Here is a 23,457-nt window from a genome sequence, read left to right as displayed (position 1 = left end):
CGGGGACACTGACCGGGACACTGACGGGGACACTGACGGGGACACTGACCGGGACACTGACCGGGGACACTGACCGGGACACTGACCGGGACACTGACGGGGACACTGACGGGGACACTGACCGGGACACTGACGGGGACACTGACCGGGACACTGACCGGGACACTGACGGGGACACTGACCGGGACACTGACCGGGACACTGACCGGGGACACTGACCGGGACACTGACGGGGACACTGACGGGGACACTGACCGGGACACTGACCGGGACACTGACCGGGACACTGACGGGGACACTGACCGGGACACTGACCGGGGACACTGACCGGGACACTGACCGGGACACTGACCGGGACCGGTGGGGGTGGGGGAGATCGATGAGTTTGGAATTGATTGAGTTTCTCCTCGGTGATTCCCAGGATTGCCTGCGGTTTCTTTGGAGCATTCTTCGTCTATCTGAACCGGCAATTTGTACTTTTTATGCGGAGACAGAGTCTGTTAACACGGATCCTGATGAAACAGTGAGTACTGAGGGAGGGTCAGTACTGAGGGAGGGTCAGTACTGAGGGAGGGTCAGTACTGAGGGAGGGTCAGTACTGAGGGAGGGTCAGTACTGAGGGAGGGTCAGTACTGAGGGAGTGCCGCACTGTCGGAGGGTCGGTACTGAGGGAGGGCCGCACTGTCGGAGGGTCAGTACTGAGGGAGGGCCGCACTGTCGGAGGGTCAGTACTGAGGGAGGGCCGCACTGTCGGAGGGTCGGTACTGAGGGAGCTCCGCACTGTCGGAGGGTCAGTACTGAGGGAGCGCCGCACTGTCGGAGGGTCAGTACTGAGGGAGGGCCGCACTGTCGGAGGGTCAGTACTGAGGGAGGGCCGCACTGTCGGAGGGTCGGTACTGAGGGAGCGCTGCACTGTCGGAGGGTCAGTACTGAGGGAGGGCCGCACTGTCGGAGGGTCAGTACTGAGGGAGGGCCGCACTGTCGGAGGGTCAGTACTGAGGGAGGGCCGCACTGTCGGAGGGTCAGTACTGAGGGAGGGCCGCACTGTCGGAGGGTCAGTACTGAGGGAGGGCCGCACTGTCGGAGGGTCAGTACTGAGGGAGGGCCTCGCACTGTCGGAGGGTCGGTACTGAGGGAGCGCCGCACTGTCGGAGGGTCGGTACTGAGGGAGCGCCGCACTGTCGGAGGGTCAGTACTGAGGGAGCGCCTGCACTGTCGGAGGGTCGGTACTGAGGGAGCGCCGCACTGTCGGAGGGTCAGTACTGAGGAGCGCCGCACTGTCGGAGGGTCAGTACTGAGGGAGCGCCGCACTGTCGGAGGGTCGGTACTGAGGGAGGCGCCGCACTGTCGGAGGGTCAGTACTGAGGGAGCGCCGCACTGTCGGAGGGTCAGTACTGAGGGAGCGCCGCACTGTCGGAGGGTCAGTACTGAGGGAGCGCCGCACTGTCGGAGGGTCAGTACTGAGGGAGCGCCGCACTGTCGGAGGGTCAGTACTGAGGGAGCGCCGCACTGTCGGAGGGTCAGTACTGAGGGAGGGCCGCACTGTCGGAGGGTCAGTACTGAGGGAGCGCCGCACTGTCGGAGGGTCGTGCTGAGGGAGCGCCGCACTGTCAGAGGGTCAGTACCGAGGGAGCTCCGCACTGTCGGAGGGTCAGTACTGAGGGAGGGCGCGCACTGTCGGAGGGTCGGTACTGAGGGAGGGCCCGCACTGTCGGAGGGTCGGTACTGAGGAGGGCCGCACTGTCGGAGGGTCAGTACCGAGGGAGCTCCGCACTGTCGGAGGGTCAGTACTGAGGGAGGGCCGCACTGTCGGAGGGTTGGTACTGAGGGAGGGCCGCACTGTCGGAGGGTCAGTCCCTGAGGGAGCGCCGCACTGTCGGAGGGTCAGTACTGAGGGAGTTCAGCACTGTCGGAGGGTCAGTACTGAGGGAGTGCCGCACTGTCGGAGGGTCAGTACTGAGGGAGTGCCGCACTGTCGGAGGGTCAGTACTGAGGGAGCGCCGCACTGTCGGAGGGTCAGTACTGAGGGAGGGCTGCACTGTCGGAGGGTCAGTACTGAGGGAGCACCGCACTGTCGGAGGGTCAGTACTGAGGGAGCGCCGCACTGTCGGAGGGTCAGTACTGAGGGAGCGCCGCACTGTCGGAGGGTCAGTACTGAGGGAGCGCCGCACTGTCAGAGGGTCAGTACTGAGGGAGGGCTGCACTGTCAGAGGGTCGGTACTGAGGGAGCGCCGCACTGTCGGAGGGTCAGTACTGAGGGAGGGCCGCACTGTCGGAGGGTCAGTACTGAGGGAGCGCCGCACTGTCGGAGGGTCAGTACTGTGGGAGCGCCGCACTGTCGGAGGGTCAGTACTGAGGGAGCGCCGCACTGTCGGAGGGTCAGTACTGAGGGAGCGCCGCACTGTCGGAGGGTCAGTACTGAGGGAGCGCCGCACTGTCGGAGGGTCAGTACTGAGGGAGCGCCGCACTGTCGGAGGGTCAGTACTGAGGGAGTGCTGCACTGTCGGAGGGTCAGTACTGAGGGAGGGCCGCACTGTCGGAGGGTCAGTACTGAGGGAGGGCCGCACTGTCGGAGGGTCCGTACTGAGGGAGCGCCGCACTGTCGGAGGGTCAGTACTGAGGGAGCGCCGCACTGTCGGAGGGTCAGTACTGAGGGAGCGCCGCACTGTCGGAGGGTCCGTACTGAGGGAGCGCCGCACTGTCGGAGGGTCGGGACTGAGGAGGGCCGCACTGTCGGAGGGTCAGTACTGAGGGAGTGCCGCACTGTCGGAGGGTCAGTACTGAGGGAGCGCCGCACTGTCGGAGGGTCAGTACTGAGGGAGCGCCGCACTGTCGGAGGGTCGTTACTGAGGGAGGGCTGCACTGTCGGAGGGTCAGTACTGAGGGAGCGCCGCACTGTCGGAGGGTCAGTACTGAGGGAGCGCCGCACTGTCGGAGGGTCAGTACTGAGGGAGTGCCGCACTGTCGGAGGGTCGGTACTGAGGGAGCGCCGCACTGTCGGAGGGTCAGTACTGAGGGAGTGCCGCACTGTCGGAGGGTCAGTACTGAGGGAGGGACGCACTGTCGGAGGGTCAGTACTGAGGGAGCGCCGCACTGTCGGAGGGTCAGTACTGAGGGAGCGCCGCACTGTCGGAGGGTCAGTACTGAGGGAGGGCTGCACTGTCGGAGGGTCAGTACTGAGGGAGCACCGCACTGTCGGAGGGTCAGTACTGAGGGAGCGCCGCACTGTCGGAGGGTCAGTACTGAGGGAGCGCCGCACTGTCGGAGGGTCAGTACTGAGGGAGCGCCGCACTGTCAGAGGGTCAGTACTGAGGGAGGGCTGCACTGTCAGAGGGTCGGTACTGAGGGAGCGCCGCACTGTCGGGAGGGTCAGTACTGAGGGAGGGCCGCACTGTCGGAGGGTCAGTACTGAGGGAGGGCCGCACTGTCGGAGGGTCAGTACTGAGGGAGGACGCACTGTCGGAGGGTCAGTACTGAGGGAGCGCCGCACTGTCGGAGGGTCAGTACTGAGGGAGCGCCGCACTGTCGGAGGGTCCGTACTGAGGGAGCGCCGCACTGTCGGAGGGTCAGTACTGAGGGAGCGCCGCACTGTCGGAGGGTCCGTACTGAGGGAGCGCCGCACTGTCGGAGGGTCGGGACTGAGGGAGCGCCGCACTGTCGGAGGGTCAGTACTGAGGGAGCGCCGCACTGTCGGAGGGTCAGTACTGTGGGAGCGCCGCACTGTCGGAGGGTCAGTACTGAGGGAGCGCCGCACTGTCGGAGGGTCAGTACTGAGGGAGCGCCGCACTGTCGGAGGGTCAGTACTGAGGGAGCGCCGCACTGTCGGAGGGTCAGTACTGAGGGAGCGCCGCACTGTCGGAGGGTCAGTACTGAGGGAGTGCTGCACTGTCGGTAGGGTCAGTACTGAGGAGGGGCCGCACTGTCGGAGGGTCAGTACTGAGGGAGGGCCGCACTGTCGGAGGGTCCGTACTGAGGGAGCGCCGCACTGTCGGAGGGTCAGTACTGAGGGAGCGCCGCACTGTCGGAGGGTCAGTACTGAGGGAGCGCCGCACTGTGCGAGGGTCGTACTGAGGGAGCGCCGCACTGTCGGAGGGTCGGGACTGAGGGAGGGCCGCAGCTGTCGAGGGTCAGTACTGAGGGGAGTGCCGCACTGTCGGAGGGTCAGTACTGAGGGAGGCGCCGCACTGTCGGAGGGTCAGTACTGAGAGCGCCGCACTGTCGGAGGGTCGTTACTGAGGGAGGGCTGCACTGTCGGAGGGTCAGTACTGAGGGAGCGCCGCACTGTCGGAGGGTCAGTACTGAGGAGCGCCGCACTGTCGGAGGGTCAGTACTGAGGGAGTGCCGCACTGTCGGAGGGTCGGTATATGAGGGAGCGCCGCACTGTCGGAGGGTCAGTACTGAGGGAGTGCCGCACTGTCGGAGGGTCAGTACTGAGGGAGGGACGCACTGTCGGAGGGTCAGTACTGAGGGAGCGCCGCACTGTCGGAGGGTCAGTACTGAGGGAGCGCCGCACTGTCGGAGGGTCAGTACTGAGGGAGCGCCGCACTGTCGGAGGGTCGGTACTGAGGGAGTGCCGCACTGTCGGAGGGTCAGTATGACGAGGGAGCGCCGCACTGTCGGAGGGTCGGTTACTGAGGGAGGGCCGCACTGTCGGAGGGTCAGTACTGAGGGAGTGCCGCACTGTCGGAGGGTCGTACTGAGGAGGGCCGCACTGTCGGAGGGTCGGTGCTGAGGGAGTGCGCACTGTCGGAGGGGCCGTCTTTCAGTTGAGACGTAAACCGAGGGCCCCGTCTGCCCCTCTCGGGCGGGTGTAAAAGATCCCACGGCCACTATTGAAGAAGAGCAGGGGGAGTTCTCCCCGGGTCCTGGGCCCCGATATTTATCACTCGACCAACACCACGGACAAAATGGTCAGGCCGTGATCCCATCGACTGTGCCTGGGATCTTGCTGTGCACAAATGTCTGCGCACTGAAGCTGCCAGTCCTTCATTTTGCCGTGAGGCTGAGGGGACTGAGAGACACAGTCAGTGTACAGATATCTCCTGAGAGAGAGGGGACGAGAGACACCAGTCAGTGTACAGATATCTCCCTGAGAGAGAGGGGACTGAGAGACACAGTCAGTGTACAGATATCTCCTGAGAGAGAGGGGACTGAGAGACACCAGTCAGTGTACAGATATCTCCCTGAGAGAGAGGGACTGAGAGACACCAGTCAGTGTACAGATATCTCCCTGAGAGAGAGGGACTGAGAGACACCAGTCAGTGTACAGATATCTCCCTGAGAGAGAGGGGACTGAGAGACACCAGTCAGTGTACAGATATCTCCCTCGAGAGAGAGGGACTGAGAGACACAGTCAGTGTACAGATATCTCCCTGAGAGAGAGGGGACTGAGAGACACCAGTCAGTGTACAGATATCTCCCTGAGAGAGAGGGGACTGAGAGACACCAGTCAGTGTACAGATATCTCCCTGAGAGAGAGGGACTGAGAGACACCAGTCAGTGTACAGATATCTCCCTGAGAGAGAGGGACTGAGAGACACCAGTCAGTGTACAGATATCTCCCTGAGAGAGAGGGACTGAGAGACACCAGTCAGTGTACAGATATCTCCCTGAGAGAGAGGGACTGAGAGACACCAGTCAGTGTACAGATATCTCCCTGAGAGAGAGGGACTGAGAGACACCAGTCAGTGTACAGATATCTCCCTGAGAGAGAGAGGGACTGAGAGACACAGTCAGTGTACAGATATCTCCCTGAGAGAGAGGGACTGAGAGACACCAGTCAGTGTACAGATATCTCCCTGAGAGAGAGGGGACTGAGAGACACCAGTCAGTGTACAGATATCTCCTGAGAGAGAGGGACTGAGAGACACCAGTCAGTGTACAGATATCTCCCTGAGAGAGAGGGGACTGAGAGACACCAGTCAGTGTACAGATATCACCCTGAGAGAGAGGGGACTGAGAGACACCAGTCAGTGTACAGATATCTCCCTGAGAGAGAGGGACTGAGAGACACCAGTCAGTGTACAGATATCTCCCTAGAGAGAGAGGGGACTGAGAGACACCAGTCAGTGTACAGATATCTCCCTGAGAGAGAGGGACTGAGAGACACCAGTCAGTGTACAGATATCACCCTGAGAGAGAGGGGACTGAGAGACACCAGTCAGTGTACAGATATCTCCCTGAGAGAGAGGGACTGAGAGACACCAGTCAGTGTACAGATATCACCCTGAGAGAGAGGGGACTGAGAGACACCAGTCAGTGTACAGATATCTCCCTGAGAGAGAGGGGACTGAGAGACACCAGTCAGTGTACAGATATCTCCCTGAGAGAGAGGGGACTGAGAGACACCAGTCAGTGTACAGATATCTCCCTGAGAGAGAGGGGACTGAGAGACACCAGTCAGTGTACAGATATCTCCCTGAGAGAGAGGGGACTGAGAGACACCAGTCAGTGTACAGATATCTCCCTGAGAGAGAGGGGACTGAGAGACACCAGTCAGTGTACAGATATCTCCCTGAGAGAGAGGGACTGAGAGACACCAGTCAGTGTACAGATATCTCCCTGAGAGAGAGGGACTGAGAGACACCAGTCAGTGTACAGATATCTCCCTGAGAGAGAGGGGACTGAGAGACACCAGTCAGTGTACAGATATCTCCTGAGAGAGAGGGGACTGAGAGACACCAGTCAGTGTACAGATATCTCCCTGAGAGAGAGGGGACTGAGAGACACCAGTCAGTGTACAGATATCTCCCTGAGAGAGAGGGGACTGAGAGACACCAGTCAGTGTACAGATATCTCCCTGAGAGAGAGGGACTGAGAGACACCAGTCAGTGTACAGATATCTCCCTGAGAGAGAGGGACTGAGAGACACCAGTCAGTGTACAGATATCTCCCTGAGAGAGAGGGGACTGAGAGACACCAGTCAGTGTACAGATATCTCCCTGAGAGAGAGGGGACTGAGAGACAGCAGTCAGTGTACAGATATCTCCCTGAGAGAGAGGGGACTGAGAGACACCAGTCAGTGTACAGATATCTCCCTGAGAGAGAGGGGACTGAGAGACACCAGTCAGTGTACAGATATCTCCCTGAGAGAGAGGGGACTGAGAGACACCAGTCAGTGTACAGATATCTCCCTGAGAGAGAGGGGACTGAGAGACACCAGTCAGTGTACAGATATCTCCCTGAGAGAGAGGGGACTGAGAGACACCAGTCAGTGTACAGATATCTCCCTGAGAGAGAGGGGACTGAGAGACACCAGTCAGTGTACAGATATCTCCCTGAGAGAGAGGGACTGAGAGACACCAGTCAGTGTACAGATATCTCCCTGAGAGAGAGGGGACTGAGAGACACCAGTCAGTGTACAGATATCTCCCTGAGAGAGAGGGGACTGAGAGACACCAGTCAGTGTACAGATATCTCCCTGAGAGAGAGGGGACTGAGAGACACCAGTCAGTGTACAGATATCTCCCTGAGAGAGAGGGGACTGAGAGACACCAGTCAGTGTACAGATATCTCCCTGAGAGAGAGGGGACTGAGAGACACCAGTCAGTGTACAGATATCTCCCTGAGAGAGAGGGGACTGAGAGACACCAGTCAGTGTACAGATATCTCCCTGAGAGAGAGGGGACTGAGAGACACCAGTCAGTGTACAGATATCTCCCTGAGAGAGAGGGGACTGAGAGACACCAGTCAGTGTACAGATATCTCCCTGAGAGAGAGGGGACTGAGAGACACCAGTCAGTGTACAGATATCTCCCTGAGAGAGAGGGGACTGAGAGACACCAGTCAGTGTACAGATATCTCCCTGAGAGAGAGGGGACTGAGAGACACCAGTCAGTGTACAGATATCTCCCTGAGAGAGAGGGGACTGAGAGACACCAGTCAGTGTACAGATATCACCCTGAGAGAGAGGGGACTGAGAGACACCAGTCAGTGTACAGATATCACCCTGAGAGAGAGGGACTGAGAGACACCAGTCAGTGTACAGATATCTCCCTGAGAGAGAGGGGACTGAGAGACACCAGTCAGTGTACAGATATCTCCCTGAGAGAGAGGGACTGAGAGACACCAGTCAGTGTACAGATATCTCCCTGAGAAGAGAGGGACTGAGAGACACCAGTCAGTGTACAGATATCTCCCTGAGAGAGAGGGACTGAGAGACACCAGTCAGTGTACAGATATCTCCCTGAGAGAGAGGGGACTGAGAGACACCAGTCAGTGTACAGATATCTCCCTGAGAGAGAGGGGACTGAGAGACACCAGTCAGTGTACAGATATCTCCCTGAGAGAGAGGGGACTGAGAGACACCAGTCAGTGTACAGATATCTCCAGAGAGGGACTGAGAGACACCAGTCAGTGTACAGATATCACCCTGAGAGAGAGAGGACTGAGAGACACCAGTCAGTGTACAGATATCTCCCTGAGAGAGAGGGACTGAGAGACACCAGTCAGTGTACAGATATCTCCCTGAGAGAGAGGGGACTGAGAGACACCAGTCAGTGTACAGATATCTCCCTGAGAGAGAGAGGACTGAGAGACACCAGTCAGTGTACAGATATCTCCCTGAGAGAGAGAGGACTGAGAGACACCAGTCAGTGTACAGATATCACCCTGAGAGAGAGGGGGGACTGAGAGACACCAGTCAGTGTACAGATATCTCCCTGAGAGAGAGGGACTGAGAGACACCAGTCAGTGTACAGATATCTCCCTGAGAGAGAGGGGACTGAGAGACACCAGTCAGTGTACAGATATCTCCCTGAGAGAGAGGGGACTGAGAGACACCAGTCATTGTACAGATATCTCCCTGAGAGAGAGGGGACTGAGAGACACCAGTCAGTGTACAGATATCTCCCTGAGAGAGAGGGGACTGAGAGACACCAGTCAGTGTACAGATATCTCCCTGAGAGAGAGAGGGGACTGAGAGACACCAGTCAGTGTACAGATATCTCCCTGAGAGAGAGGGGACTGAGAGACACCAGTCAGTGTACAGATATCTCCCTGAGAGAGAGGGACTGAGAGACACCAGTCAGTGTACAGATATCTCCCTGAGAGAGAGAGGGGACTGAGAGACACCAGTCAGTGTACAGATATCTCCCTGAGAGAGAGGGGACTGAGAGACACCAGTCAGTGTACAGATATCTCCCTGAGAGAGGGGACTGAGAGACACCAGTCAGTGTACAGATATCTCCCTGAGAGAGAGGGGACTGAGAGACACCAGTCAGTGCACAGATATCTCCCTGAGAGAGGGGACTGAGAGACACCAGTCAGTGTACAGATATCTCCCTGAGAGAGAGGGGACTGAGAGACACCAGTCAGTGTACAGATATCTCCCTGAGAGAGAGGGGACTGAGAGACACCAGTCAGTGTACAGATATCTCCCTGAGAGAGAGGGGACTGAGAGACACCAGTCAGTGTACAGATATCTCCCTGAGAGAGAGGGGACTGAGAGACACCAGTCAGTGTACAGATATCTCCCTGAGAGAGAGGGGACTGAGAGACACCAGTCAGTGTACAGATATCTCCCTGAGAGAGAGGGGACTGAGAGACACCAGTCAGTGTACAGATATCTCCCTGAGAGAGAGGGGACTGAGAGACACCAGTCAGTGTACAGATATCTCCCTGAGAGAGAGGGGACTGAGAGACACCAGTCAGTGTACAGATATCTCCCTGAGAGAGAGGACTGAGAGACACCAGTCAGTGTACAGATATCTCCCTGAGAGAGAGGGACTGAGAGACACCAGTCAGTGTACAGATATCTCCCTGAGAGAGAAGGGACTGAGAGACACCAGTCAGTGTACAGATATCTCCCTGAGAGAGGGGACTGAGAGACACCAGTCAGTGTACAGATATCACCCTGAGAGAGAAGGGACTGAGAGACACCAGTCAGTGTACAGATATCTCCCTGAGAGAGAGGGACTGAGAGACACCAGTCAGTGTACAGATATCTCCCTGAGAGAGGGGACTGAGAGACACCAGTCAGTGTACAGATATCACCCTGAGAGAGAGGGGACTGAGAGAAACCAGTCAGTGTACAGATATCTCCCTGAGAGAGGGACTGAGAGACACCAGTCAGTGTACAGATATCACCCTGAGAGAGGGGGACTGAGAGACACCAGTCAGTGTACAGATATCTCCCTGAGAGAGAGGGGACTGAGAGACACCAGTCAGTGTACAGATATCTCCCTGAGAGAGAGGGACTGAGAGACACCAGTCAGTGTACAGATATCTCCCTGAGAGAGAGGGGACTGAGAGACACCAGTCAGTGTACAGATATCTCCCTGAGAGAGAGAGGACTGAGAGACACCAGTCAGTGTGCAGATATCACCCTGAGAGAGAGGGGACTGAGAGACACCAGTCAGTGTACAGATATCTCCCTGAGAGAGAGGGGACTGAGAGACACCAGTCAGTGTGCAGATATCACCCTGAGAGAGAGGGACTGAGAGACACCAGTCAGTGTACAGATATCTCCCTGAGAGAGAGGGGACTGAGAGACACCAGTCAGTGTACAGATATCTCCAAGAGAGAGAGGGGACTGAGAGTCACCAGTCAGTGTACAGATATCTCCCTGAGAGAGAGGGGACTGAGAGACACCAGTCAGTGCACAGATATCTCCCTGAGAGAGAGGACTGAGAGACACCAGTCAGTGTACAGATATCTCCCTGAGAGAGAGGGGACTGAGAGACACCAGTCAGTGTACAGATATCTCCCTGAGAGAGAGAGGGACTGAGAGACACCAGTCAGTGCACAGATATCTCCCTGAGAGAGAGGGGACTGAGAGACACCGGTCAGTGTACAGATATCTCCCTGAGAGAGAGGGGACTGAGAGACACCAGTCAGTGTACATATATCTCCCTGAGAGAGAGGGGACTGAGAGTCACCAGTCAGTGTACAGATATCACCCTGAGAGAGAGGGGACTGAGAGACACCAGTCAGTGTACAGATATCTCCCTGAGAGAGAGGGACTGAGAGACACCAGTCAGTGTACAGATATCTCCCTGAGAGAGAGGACTGAGAGACACCAGTCAGTGTACAGATATCTCCCTGAGAGAGAGGGGACTGAGAGACACCAGTCAGTGTACAGATATCACCCTGAGAGAGAGAGGACTGAGAGACACCAGTCAGTGTACAGATATCTCCAAGAGAGAGAGGGGACTGAGAGACACCAGTCAGTGTACAGATATCTCCAAGAGAGAGAGGGGACTGAGAGACACCAGTCAGTGTACAGATATCTCCCTGAGAGAGAGGGGACTGAGAGACACCAGTCAGTGCACAGATATCTCCCTGAGAGAGAGGGGACTGAGAGACACCAGTCAGTGTACAGATATCTCCCTGAGTGAGAGGGACTGAGAGACACCAGTCAGTGTACAGATATCTCCCTGAGAGAGAGGGACTGAGAGACACCAGTCAGTGTACAGATATCTCCCTGAGAGAGAGGGACTGAGAGACACCAGTCAGTGTACAGATATCTCCCTGAGAGAGAGGGGACTGAGAGACACCAGTCAGTGTACAGATATCTCCCTGAGAGAGAGGGGACTGAGAGACACCAGTCAGTGTACAGATATCTCCCTGAGAGAGAGGGGACTGAGAGACACCAGTCAGTGTACAGATATCTCCCTGAGAGAGAGAGGACTGAGAGACACCAGTCAGTGTACAGATATCTCCCTGAGAGAGAGGGGACTGAGAGACACCAGTCAGTGTACAGATATCTCCCTGAGAGAGAGGGGACTGAGAGACACCAGTCAGTGCACAGATATCTCCCTGAGAGAGAGGACTGAGAGACACCAGTCAGTGTACAGATATCTCCCTGAGAGAGAGGGGACTGAGAGACACCAGTCAGTGTACAGATATCTCCCTGAGAGAGAGGAGACTGAGAGACACCAGTCAGTGTACAGATATCACCCTGAGAGAGAGGGGCTGAGAGAGACCAGTCAATGAACAGATATCTCCCTGAGAGAGAGGGACTGAGAGACACCAGTCAGTGTACAGATATCTCCCCGAGAGAGAGGGGACTGCGAGACACCAGTCAGTGTACAGATATCTCCCTGAGATAGAGGGACTGAGAGACACCAGTCAGTGTACAGATATCACCCTGAGAGAGAGGGACTGAGAGACACCAGTCAGTGTACAGATATCACCCTGAGACAGAGGGGACTGAGAGACACCAGTCAGTGTGCAGATATCTCCCTGAGAGAGGGGACTGAGAGACACCAGTCAGTGTACAGATATCTCCCTGAGAAAGAGAGGGACTGAGAGACACCAGTCAGTGTACAGATATCTCCCTGAGAGAGAGGGGACTGCGAGACACCAGTCAGTGTACAGATATCTCCCTGAGAGAGAGGGGACTGAGAGACACCAGTCAGTGTACAGATATCTCCCTGAGAGAGAGGGGACTGCGAGACACCAGTCAGTGCACAGATATCTCCCTGAGAGAGAGGGGACTGAGAGACACCAGTCAGTGTACAGATATCTCCCTGAGAGAGAGAGGGGACTGAGAGACACCAGTCAGTGTACAGATATCTCCCTGAGAGCGAGGGGACTGAGAGACACCAGTCAGTGTACAGATATCTCCCCGAGAGAGGGACTGAGAGACACCAGTCAGTGTACAGATATCTCCCTGAGAGAGCCGGGACTGAGAGACACCAGTCAGTGTACAGATATCTCCCTGAGAGAGAGGGGCTGAGAGACACCAGTCAGTGTCCAGATATCTCCCTGAGAGAGAGGGGACTGAGAGACACCAGTCAGTGTACAGATATCTCCCTGAGAGAGGGGCTGAGAGACACCAGTCAGTGTGCAGATATCTCCCAGAGAGAGGGGACTGAGAGACACCAGTCAATGTACAGATATCTCCCTGAGAGAGAGGGGACTGAGAGACACCAGTCAGTGCACAGATATCACCCTGAGAGAGGGTACTGAGAGACACCAGTCAGTGTACAGATATCTCCCTGAGAGAGAGGGGACTGAAAGACACCAGTCAGTGTACAGATATCTCCCTGAGAGAGGGGGGACTGAGAGACAACAGTCAGTGTACAGATATCACCCTGAGAGAGAGAGGACTGAGAGACACCAGTCAGTGTACAGATATCTCCCTGAGAGAGAGGGGACTGAGAGACACCAGTCAGTGTACAGATATCACCCTGAGAGAGGGGACTGAGAGACACCAGTCAGTGTACAGATATCTCCCTGAGAGAGAGGGGACTGAGAGACACCAGTCAGTGCACAGATATCTCCATGAGAAAGAGGGGACTGAGAGACACCAGTCAGTGTGCAGATATCTCCCTGAGAGAGGGGGGACTGAGAGACACCAGTCAGTGTACAGATATCTCCCTGAGAGAGAGGGGACTGAGAGACACCAGTCAGTGTGCAGATATCTCCCTGAGAGAGAGGGGACTGAGAGACACCAGTCAGTGTACAGATATCTCCCTGAGAGAGAGAGGACTGAGAGACACCAGCCAGTGCACAGATATCTCCCTGAGAGAGGGGACTGAGAGACACCAGTCAGTGTACAGATATCTCCCTGAGAGAGGGGACTGAGAGACACCAGTCAGTGTGCAGATATCTCCCTGGGAGAGAGGGGACTGAGAGACACCAGTCAGTGTACAGATATCTCCCTGAGAGAGAGGGGACTGAGAGACACCAGTCAGTGTACAGATATCACCCTGAGAGAGGGACTGAGAGACACCAGTCAGTGTACAGATATCTCCCTGAGAGAGAGGGGACTGAGAGACACCAGTCAGTGTACAGATATCACCCTGAGAGAGAGGGACTGAGAGACACCAGTCAGTGTACAGATATCTCCCCGAGAGAGAGGGACTGAGAGACACCAGTCAGTGTACAGATATCTCCCTGAGAGAGAGGGGACTGAGAGACACCAGTCAGTGTACAGATATCACCCTGAGAGAGAGGGACTGAGAGACACCAGTCAGTGTACAGATATCTCCCTGAGAGAGAGGGGACTGAGAGACACCAGTCAGTGTACAGATATCTCCCTGAGAGAGAGGGGACTGAGAGACACCAGTCAGTGTGCAGGGGACTTGGCGATGATAGATTTCTGATATTATCTCTCTCTCTCCCTGTTTCCCAGGCGATTAATCTATCCCACGGTTGTTACACTGGTGATTGCGAGCTTGACCTTTCCCCCTGCGTTGGGACAATTCATGGCCGCAGAGGTAAGTGGATGACAGAGTTCAGAGAGGATAACATCTCATCTCAAACCCTGTACCTGCCCTGGGAGTGTTTGACGGGACAGTGTAGAGGGAGCTTTACTCTGTATCTAACCCTGCACCTGCCCCGGGAGTGTTTGATGGGACAGTGTAGAGGGAGCTTTACTCTGTATCTAACCCTGTACCTGCCCTGGGAGTGTTTGACGGGACAGTGTAGAGGGAGCTTTACTCTGTATCTAACCCTGTACCTGACCCTGGGAGTGTTTGACGGGACAGTGTAGAGGGAGCTTTACTCTGTATCGAACCCTGTACCTGCCCGGGGAGTGTTTGATGGGACAGTGTAGAGTGAGCTTTACTCTGTATCTAACCCTGTACCTGCCCTGGGAGTGTTTGATGGGACGGTGCAGAGGGAGCTTTACTCTGCATCTAACCCTGTACCTGTCCTGGGAGTGTTTGATGGGACAGTGTAGAGGGAGCTTTACTCTGTATCTAACCCTGTACCTGACCTGGGAGTGTTTGATGGGACAGTGTAGAGGGAGCTTTATCTGTATCTAACCCTGTCCCTGCCCTGGGAGTGTTTGATGGGACAGTGTAGAGGGAGCTTTACTCTGTATCTAACCCTGCACCTGCCCCGGGAGTGTTTGATGGGACAGTGTAGAGGGAGCTTTACTCTGTATCTAACCCTGTACCTGCCCTGGGAGTGTTTGACGGGACAGTGTAGAGGGAGCTTTACTCTGTATCTAACCCTGTACCTGCCCTGGGAGTGTTTGATGGGACAGTGTAGAGGGAGCTTTACTCTGTATCTAACCCTGTACCTGACCCTGGGAGTGTTTGATGGGACAGTGTCGAGGGAGCTTTACTCTGTATCGAACCCTGTACCTGCCCTGGGAGTGTTTGATGGGACAGTGTAGAGTGAGCTTTACTCTGTATCTAACCCTGTACCTGCCCTGGGAATGTTTGATGGGACGGTGTAGAGGGAGCTTTACTCTGTATCGAACCCTGTACCTGCCCTGGGAGTGTTTGATGGGACAGTGTAGAGGGAGCTTTACTCTGTATCTAACCCTGTACCTGCCCTGGGAGTGATTGACGGGACAGTGTAGAGGGAGCTTTACTCTGCATCTAACCCTGCACCTGCCCCGGGAGTGTTTGATGGGAAGTGTCGAGGGAGCTTTACTCTATATCTAACCCTGTACCTGCCCTGGGAGTGTTTGACGGGACAGTGTAGAGGGAGCTTTACTCTGTATCTAACCCTGTACCTGTCCTGGGAGTGTTTGATGGGACAGTGTAGAGGGAGCTTTACACTGTATCTAACCCTGTACCTGCCCTGGGAGTGTTTGATGGGACAGTGTAGAGGGAGCTTTACTCTGTATCTAACCCTGTACCTGCCCTGGGAGTGTTTGATGGGACAGTGTAGAGGGAGCTTTACTCTGTATCGAACCCTGTACCTGACCCTGGGAGTGTTTGATGGGACAGTGTGGAGGGAGCTTTACTCTGTATCTAACCCTGCACCTGCCGTGGGAGTGTTTGACGGGACAGTGCAGAGGGAGCTTTACTCTGTATCTAACCCTGTACCTGCCCTGTGAGTCTTTGATGGGACAGTGCGGAGGGACCTTTACTCTGTATCGAACCCTGTACCTGCCCTGGGAGTGTTTGATGGGACAGTGTCGAGGGAGCTTTACTCTGTGTCTAACCCCGTCCCTGCCCTGGGAGTGTTTGATGGGACAGTGTAGAGGGAGCTTTACTCTGTATCTAACCCTGTACCTGCCCTGGGAGTGTTTGATGGGACAGTGTAGAGGGAGCTTTACTCTGTATCGAACCCTGTACCTGACCCTGGGAGTGTTTGATGGGACAGTGTGGAGGGAGCTTTACTCTGTATCTAACCCTGCACCTGCCGTGGGAGTGTTTGACGGGACAGTGCAGAGGGAGCTTTACTCTGTATCTAACCCTGTACCTGCCCTGTGAGTCTTTGATGGGACAGTGCGGAGGGACCTTTACTCTGTATCGAACCCTGTACCTGCCCTGGGAGTGTTTGATGGGACAGTGTCGAGGGAGCTTTACTCTGTGTCTAACCCCGTCCCTGCCCTGGGAGTGTTTGATGGGACAGTGTAGAGGGAGCTTTACTCTGTATCTAACCCTGTACCTGCCCTGGGAGTGTTTGACGGGACAGTGTAGAGGGAGCTTTACTCTGTATCTAACCCTGTATTTGTCCCTGGGAGTGTTTGATGGGACAGTGTAGAGGGAGCTTCACTCTGTATCTAACCCTGTACCTGCCCTGGGAGTGTTTGATGGGACAGTGTGGAGGGAGCTTTACTCTGTATCTCACCCTGTCCCTGCCCTGGGAGTGTTTGATGGGACAGTGTAGAGGGAGCTTCACTCTGTATCTAACCCTGTACCTGACCCTGGGAGTGTTTGATGGGACAGTGTAGAGGGAGCTTTACTCTGTATCTAACCCTGTACCTGCCCTGGAAGTGTTTGATGGGACAGTGTAGAGGGAGCGTCATTCTGTATCTAACCCTGTACCTGACCCTGGGAGTGTTTGATGGGACAGTGTAGAGGGAGCTTTACTCTGTATCTAACCCTGTACCTGCCCTGGGAGTGTTTGATGGGACAGTGTAGAGAGAGCTTTACTCTGTATCTAACCCTGTACCTGACCCTGGGAGTGTTTGATGGGACAGTGTAGAGGGAGCGTCATTCTGTATCTAACCCTGTACCTGCCCTGGGAGTGTTTGATGGGACAGTGTCGAGGGAGCGTCATTCTGTATCTAACCCTGTACCTGACCCTGGGAGTGTTTGATGGGACAGTGTCGAGGGAGCTTTACTCTGTATCTAACCCTGTACCTGCCCTGGGAGTGTTTGATGGGACAGTGTAGAGGGAGCTTTACTCTGTATCTCACCCTGTACCTGCCCTGGGAGTGTTTGATGGGACATTGTAGAGGGAGCTTTACTCTGTATCTAACCCTGTACCTGACCCTGGGAGTGTTTGATGGGACAGTGTAGAGGGAGCTTTACTCTGTATCTAACCCTGTACCTGACCCTGGGAGTGTTTGATGGGACAGTGTCGAGGGAGATTTACTCTGTATCGAACCCTGTACCTGCCCTGGGAGTGTTTGATGGGAGAGTGTAGAGGGAGCTTTACTCTGTATCTAACCCTGTACCTGCCCTGGGAGTGTTTGATGGGACAGTGTAGAGGGAGCTTTACTCTGTATCTAACCCTGTACCTGCCCCTGGGAGTGTTTGATGGGACAGTGTAGAGGGAGCTTTACTCTGTATCTCACCCTGTACCTGCCCTGGGAGTGTTTGATGGGACAGTGTAGAGGGAGCTTTACTCTGTATCTAACCCTGTACCTGCCCTGGGAGTGTTTGATGGGACAGTGTAGAGGGAGCTTTACTCTGTATCTGACCCTGTATCTGCCCTGGGAGTGTTTGATGGGACAGTGTAGTGGGAGCTTTACTCTGTATCTAACCCTGTACCTGCCCTGGGAGTGTTTGATGGGACAGTGTTGAGGGAGCTTTACTCTGTATCTAACCCTGTACCTGCCCTGGGAGTGTTTGATGGGACAGTGTAGAGGGAGCTTTACTCTGTATCTAACCCTGTACCTGCCCTGGGAGTGTTTGATGGGACAGTGTAGAGGGAGCTTTACTCTGTATCTAACCCTGTACCTGACCCTGGGAGTGTTTGATGGGACAGTGTAGAGGGAGCTTTACTCTGTATCTAACCCTGTACCTGACCCTGGGAGTGTTTGATGGGACAGTGTAGAGGGAGCTTTACTCTGTATCTAACCCTGTACCTGCCCTGGGAGTGTTTGATGGGACAGTGTAGAGGGAGCTTTACTCTGTATCTAACCCGTGCTGTACCTGCCCTGGGAGTGTTTGATGGGACAGTGTAGAGGGAGCTTTACTCTGTATCTAACCCTGTACCTGCCCTGGGAGTGTTTGATGGGACAGTGTAGAGGGAGCTTTACTCTGTATCTAACCCTGTACCTGACCCTGGGAGTGTTTGATGGGACAGTGTAGAGGGAGCTTTACTCTGTATCTAACCCTGTACCTGACCCTGGGAGTGTTTGATGGGACAGTGTAGAGGGAGCTTTACTCTGTATCTAACCCTGTACCTGCCCTGGGAGTGTTTGATGGGACAGTGTAGAGGGAGCTTTACTCTGTATCTAACCCTGTACCTGCCCTGGGAGTGTTTGATGGGACAGTGTAGAGGGAGCTTTACTCTGTATCTAACCCTGTACCTGCCCTGGGAGTGTTTGATGGGACAGTGTAGAGGGAGCTTTACTCTGTATCTAACCCTGTACCTGACCCTGGGAGTGTTTGATGGGACAGTGTAGAGGGAGCTTTACTCTGTATCTAACCCTGTACCTGACCCTGGGAGTGTTTGATGGGACAGTGTAGAGGGAGCTTTACTCTGTATCTAACCCTGTACCTGCCCTGGGAGTGTTTGATGGGACAGTGTAGAGGGAGCTTTACTCTGTATCTCACCCTGTACCTGCCCTGGGAGTGTTTGATGGGACAGTGTAGAGGGAGCTTCACTCTGTATCTAACCCTGTACCTGACCCTGGGAGTGTTTGATGGGACGGTGTAGAGGGAGCTTTACTCTGTATCTTACCCTGTACCTGCCCTGGGAGTGTTTGATGGGACAGTGTAGAGGGAGCTTTACTCTGTATCTAACCCTGTACCTGCCCTGGGAGTGTTTGATGGGACAGTGTAGAGGGAGCTTTACTCTGTATCTAACCCTGTACCTGCCCCTGGGAGTGTTTGATGGGACAGTGTAGAGGGAGCTTTACTCTGTATCGAACCCTGTACCTGCCCTGGGAGTGTTTGATGGGACAGTGTAGAGTGAGCTTTACTCTGTATCTAACCCTGTACCTGCCCTGGGAATGTTTGATGGGACGGTGTAGAGGGAGCTTTACTCTGTATCTAACCCTGTACCTGTCCTGGGAGTGTTTGACGGGACAGTGTAGAGGGAGCTTTACTCTGTATCTAACCCTGTACCTGCCCTGGGAGTGATTGACGGGACAGTGTAGAGGGAGCTTTACTCTGCATCTAACCCTGTACCTGCCCTGGGAGTGTTTGATGGGAAGTGTCGAGGGAGCTTTACTCTCTATCTAACCCTGTACCTGTCCTGGGAGTGTTTGACGGGACAGTGTAGAGGGAGCTTTACTCTGTATCTAACCCTGTACCTGTCCTGGGAGTGTTTGATGGGACAGTGTAGAGGGAGCTTTACACTGTATCTAACCCTGTACCTGCCCTGGGAGTGTTTGATGGGACAGTGTAGAGGGAGCTTTACTCTGTATCTAACCCTGTACCTGCCCTGGGAGTGTTTGATGGGACAGTGTAGAGGGAGCTTTACTCTGTATCTAACCCTGTACCTGACCCTGGGAGTGTTTGATGGGACAGTGTGGAGGGAGCTTTACTCTGTATCTAACCCTGCACCTGCCGTGGGAGTGTTTGACGGGACAGTGCAGAGGGAGCTTTACTCTGTATCTAACCCTGCACCTGACCCTGGGAGTGTTTGATGGGACAGTGCGGAGGGACCTTTACTCTGTATCGAACCCTGTACCTGCCCTGGGAGTGTTTGATGGGACAGTGTCGAGGGAGCTTTACTCTGTGTCTAACCCCGTCCCTGCCCTGGGAGTGTTTGATGGGACAGTGTAGAGGGAGCTTTACTCTGTATCTAACCCTGTACCTGCCCTGGGAGTGTTTGACGGGACAGTGTAGAGGGAGCTTTACTCTGTATCTAACCCTGTATTTGTCCCTGGGAGTGTTTGATGGGACAGTGTAGAGGGAGCTTTACTCTGTATCTAACCCTGCACCTGCCCTGGGAGTGTTTGACGGGACAGTGTCGAGGGAGCTTTACTCTGTGTCTAACCCTATACCTGCCCTGGGAGTGTTTGATGGGACAGTGTAGAGGGAGCTTTACTCTGTATCTCACCCTGTCCCTGCCCTGGGAGTGTTTGATGGGACAGTGTAGAGGGAGCTTTACTCTGTATCTAACCCTGTACCTGCCCTGGGAGTGTTTGACGGGACAGTGTAGAGGGAGCTTTACTCTGTATCTAACCCTGTACCTGCCCTGGGAGTGTTTGATGGGACAGTGTAGAGGGAGTTTTACTCTGTATCTAACCCTGTACCTGCCCTGGGAGTGTTTGATGGGACAGTGTAGAGGGAGCGTCATTCTGTATCTCACCCTGTACCTGACCCTGGGAGTGTTTGATGGGACAGTGTAGAGGGAGCTTTACTCTGTATCTAACCCTGTACCTGCCCTGGGAGTGTTTGATGGGACAGTGTCGAGGGAGCTTTACTCTGTATCTAACCCTGCACCTGCCCTGAGAGTTTGACGGGACAGTGTCGAGGGAGCTTTACTCTGTGTCTAACCCTATACCTGCCCTGGGAGTGTTTGATGGGACAGTGTAGAGGGAGCTTTACTCTGTATCTCACCCTGTCCCTGCCCTGGGAGTGTTTGATGGGACAGTGTAGAGGGAGCTTCACTCTGTATCTAACCCTGTACCTGCCCTGGGAGTGTTTGACGGGACAGTGTAGAGGGAGCTTTACTCTGTATCTAACCCTGTACCTGCCCTGGGAGTGTTTGATGGGACAGTGTAGAGGGAGCTTTACTCTGTATCTAACCCTGTACCTGCCCTGGGAGTGTTTGATGGGACAGTGTAGAGGGAGCGTCATTCTGTATCTAACCCTGTACCTGACCCTGGGAGTGTTTGATGGGACAGTGTCGAGGGAGCTTTACTCTGTATCTAACCCTGTACCTGCCCTGGGAGTGTTTGATGGGACAGTGTAGAGAGAGCTTTACTCTGTATCTAACCCTGTACCTGACCCTGGGAGTGTTTGATGGGACAGTGTAGAGGGAGCTTTACTCTGTATCTAACCCTGTACCTGCCCTGGGAGTGTTTGATGGGACAGTGTAGAGGGAGCTTTACTCTGTATCTAACCCTGTACCTGCCCTGGGAGTGTTTGATGGGACAGTGTAGAGGGAGCTTTACTCTGTATCTAACCCTGTACCTGACCCTGGGAGTGTTTGATGGGACGGTGTAGAGGGAGCTTTACTCTGTATCTTACCCTGTACCTGCCCTGGGAGTGTTTGATGGGACAGTGTAGAGGGAGCTTTACTCTGTATCTAACCCTGTACCTGCCCTGGGAGTGTTTGATGGGACAGTGTAGAGGGAGCTTTACTCTGTATCTAACCCTGTACCTGCCCCTGGGAGTGTTTGATGGGACAGTGTAGAGGGAGCTTTACTCTGTATCGAACCCTGTACCTGCCCTGGGAGTGTTTGATGGGACAGTGTAGAGTGAGCTTTACTCTGTATCTAACCCTGTACCTGCCCTGGGAATGTTTGCTGGGACGGTGTAGAGGGAGCTTTACTCTGTATCTAACCCTGTACCTGTCCTGGGAGTGTTTGACGGGACAGTGTAGAGGGAGCTTTACTCTGTATCTAACCCTGTACCTGCCCTGGGAGTGATTGACGGGACAGTGTAGAGGGAGCTTTACTCTGCATCTAACCCTGTACCTGCCCTGGGAGTGTTTGATGGGAAGTGTCGAGGGAGCTTTACTCTCTATCTAACCCTGTACCTGTCCTGGGAGTGTTTGACGGGACAGTGTAGAGGGAGCTTTACTCTGTATCTAACCCTGTACCTGCCCTGGGAGTGTTTGATGGGACAGTGTAGAGGGAGCTTTACTCTGTATCTAACCCTGTACCTGACCCTGGGAGTGTTTGATGGGACAGTGTGGAGGGAGCTTTACTCTGTATCTAACCCTGCACCTGCCGTGGGAGTGTTTGACGGGACAGTGCAGAGGGAGCTTTACTCTGTATCTAACCCTGCACCTGACCCTGGGAGTGTTTGATGGGACAGTGCGGAGGGACCTTTACTCTGTATCGAACCCTGTACCTGCCCTGGGAGTGTTTGATGGGACAGTGTCGAGGGAGCTTTACTCTGTGTCTAACCCCGTCCCTGCCCTGGGAGTGTTTGATGGGACAGTGTAGAGGGAGCTTTACTCTGTATCTAACCCTGTACCTGCCCTGGGAGTGTTTGACGGGACAGTGTAGAGGGAGCTTTACTCTGTATCTAACCCTGTATTTGTCCCTGGGAGTGTTTGATGGGACAGTGTAGAGGGAGCTTTACTCTGTATCTAACCCTGCACCTGCCCTGGGAGTGTTTGACGGGACAGTGTCGAGGGAGCTTTACTCTGTGTCTAACCCTATACCTGCCCTGGGAGTGTTTGATGGGACAGTGTAGAGGGAGCTTTACTCTGTATCTCACCCTGTCCCTGCCCTGGGAGTGTTTGATGGGACAGTGTAGAGGGAGCTTCACTCTGTATCTAACCCTGTACCTGCCCTGGGAGTGTTTGACGGGACAGTGTAGAGGGAGCTTTACTCTGTATCTAACCCTGTACCTGCCCTGGGAGTGTTTGATGGGACAGTGTAGAGGGAGCTTTACTCTGTATCTAACCCTGTACCTGCCCTGGGAGTGTTTGATGGGACAGTGTAGAGGGAGCGTCATTCTGTATCTAACCCTGTACCTGACCCTGGGAGTGTTTGATGGGACAGTGTCGAGGGAGCTTTACTCTGTATCTAACCCTGTACCTGCCCTGGGAGTGTTTGATGGGACAGTGTAGAGAGAGCTTTACTCTGTATCTAACCCTGTACCTGACCCTGGGAGTGTTTGATGGGACAGTGTCGAGGGAGCGTCATTCTGTATCTAACCCTGTACCTGACCCTGGGAGTGTTTGATGGGACAGTGTCGAGGGAGCTTTACTCTGTATCTAACCCTGTACCTGCCCTGGGAGTGTTTGATGGGACAGTGTAGAGGGAGCTTTACTCTGTATCTCACCCTGTACCTGCCCTGGGAGTGTTTGATGGGACATTGTAGAGGGAGCTTTACTCTGTATCTAACCCTGTACCTGACCCTGGGAGTGTTTGATGGGACAGTGTAGAGGGAGCTTTACTCTGTATCTAACCCTGTACCTGACCCTGGGAGTGTTTGATGGGAGAGTGTAGAGGGAGCTTTACTCTGTATCTAACCCTGTACCTGCCCTGGGAGTGTTTGATGGGACAGTGTAGAGGGAGCTTTACTCTGTATCTAACCCTGTACCTGCCCCTGGGAGTGTTTGATGGGACAGTGTGGAGGGAGCTTTACTCTGTATCTCACCCTGTACCTGCCCTGGGAGTGTTTGATGGGACAGTGTAGAGGGAGCTTTACTCTGTATCTAACCCTGTACCTGCCCTGGGAGTGTTTGATGGGACAGTGTAGAGGGAGCTTTACTCTGTATCTAACCCTGTACCTGCCC

General features: G+C 54.7%; 1 protein-coding gene across 1 annotated transcript in view; it reads left to right on the top strand.

Moving 5' to 3' along the window:
• The window catches only part of LOC137309312 (chloride channel protein-like), a gene marked incomplete at both ends in the record, with an annotated part of 29,754 nt that overhangs the window by 4,285 nt on the left and 2,012 nt on the right, over positions 1-23,457 (top strand). The window contains 2 exons of the mRNA XM_067977563.1: positions 422-523; positions 14,081-14,165. Coding sequence (XP_067833664.1) covers positions 422-523; positions 14,081-14,165 — 187 coding nt within the window. The remainder of the gene's footprint in view (positions 1-421; positions 524-14,080; positions 14,166-23,457) is intronic.

The sequence above is a fragment of the Heptranchias perlo genome, unplaced genomic scaffold, assembly GCF_035084215.1.
Source record: "Heptranchias perlo isolate sHepPer1 unplaced genomic scaffold, sHepPer1.hap1 HAP1_SCAFFOLD_1607, whole genome shotgun sequence".
In the NCBI taxonomy this organism is placed as follows: domain Eukaryota; kingdom Metazoa; phylum Chordata; class Chondrichthyes; order Hexanchiformes; family Hexanchidae; genus Heptranchias; species Heptranchias perlo.
The sequence above is the reverse complement of the archived record's forward strand: the minus strand, read 5'-3'. Positions and strand labels throughout refer to the sequence as shown.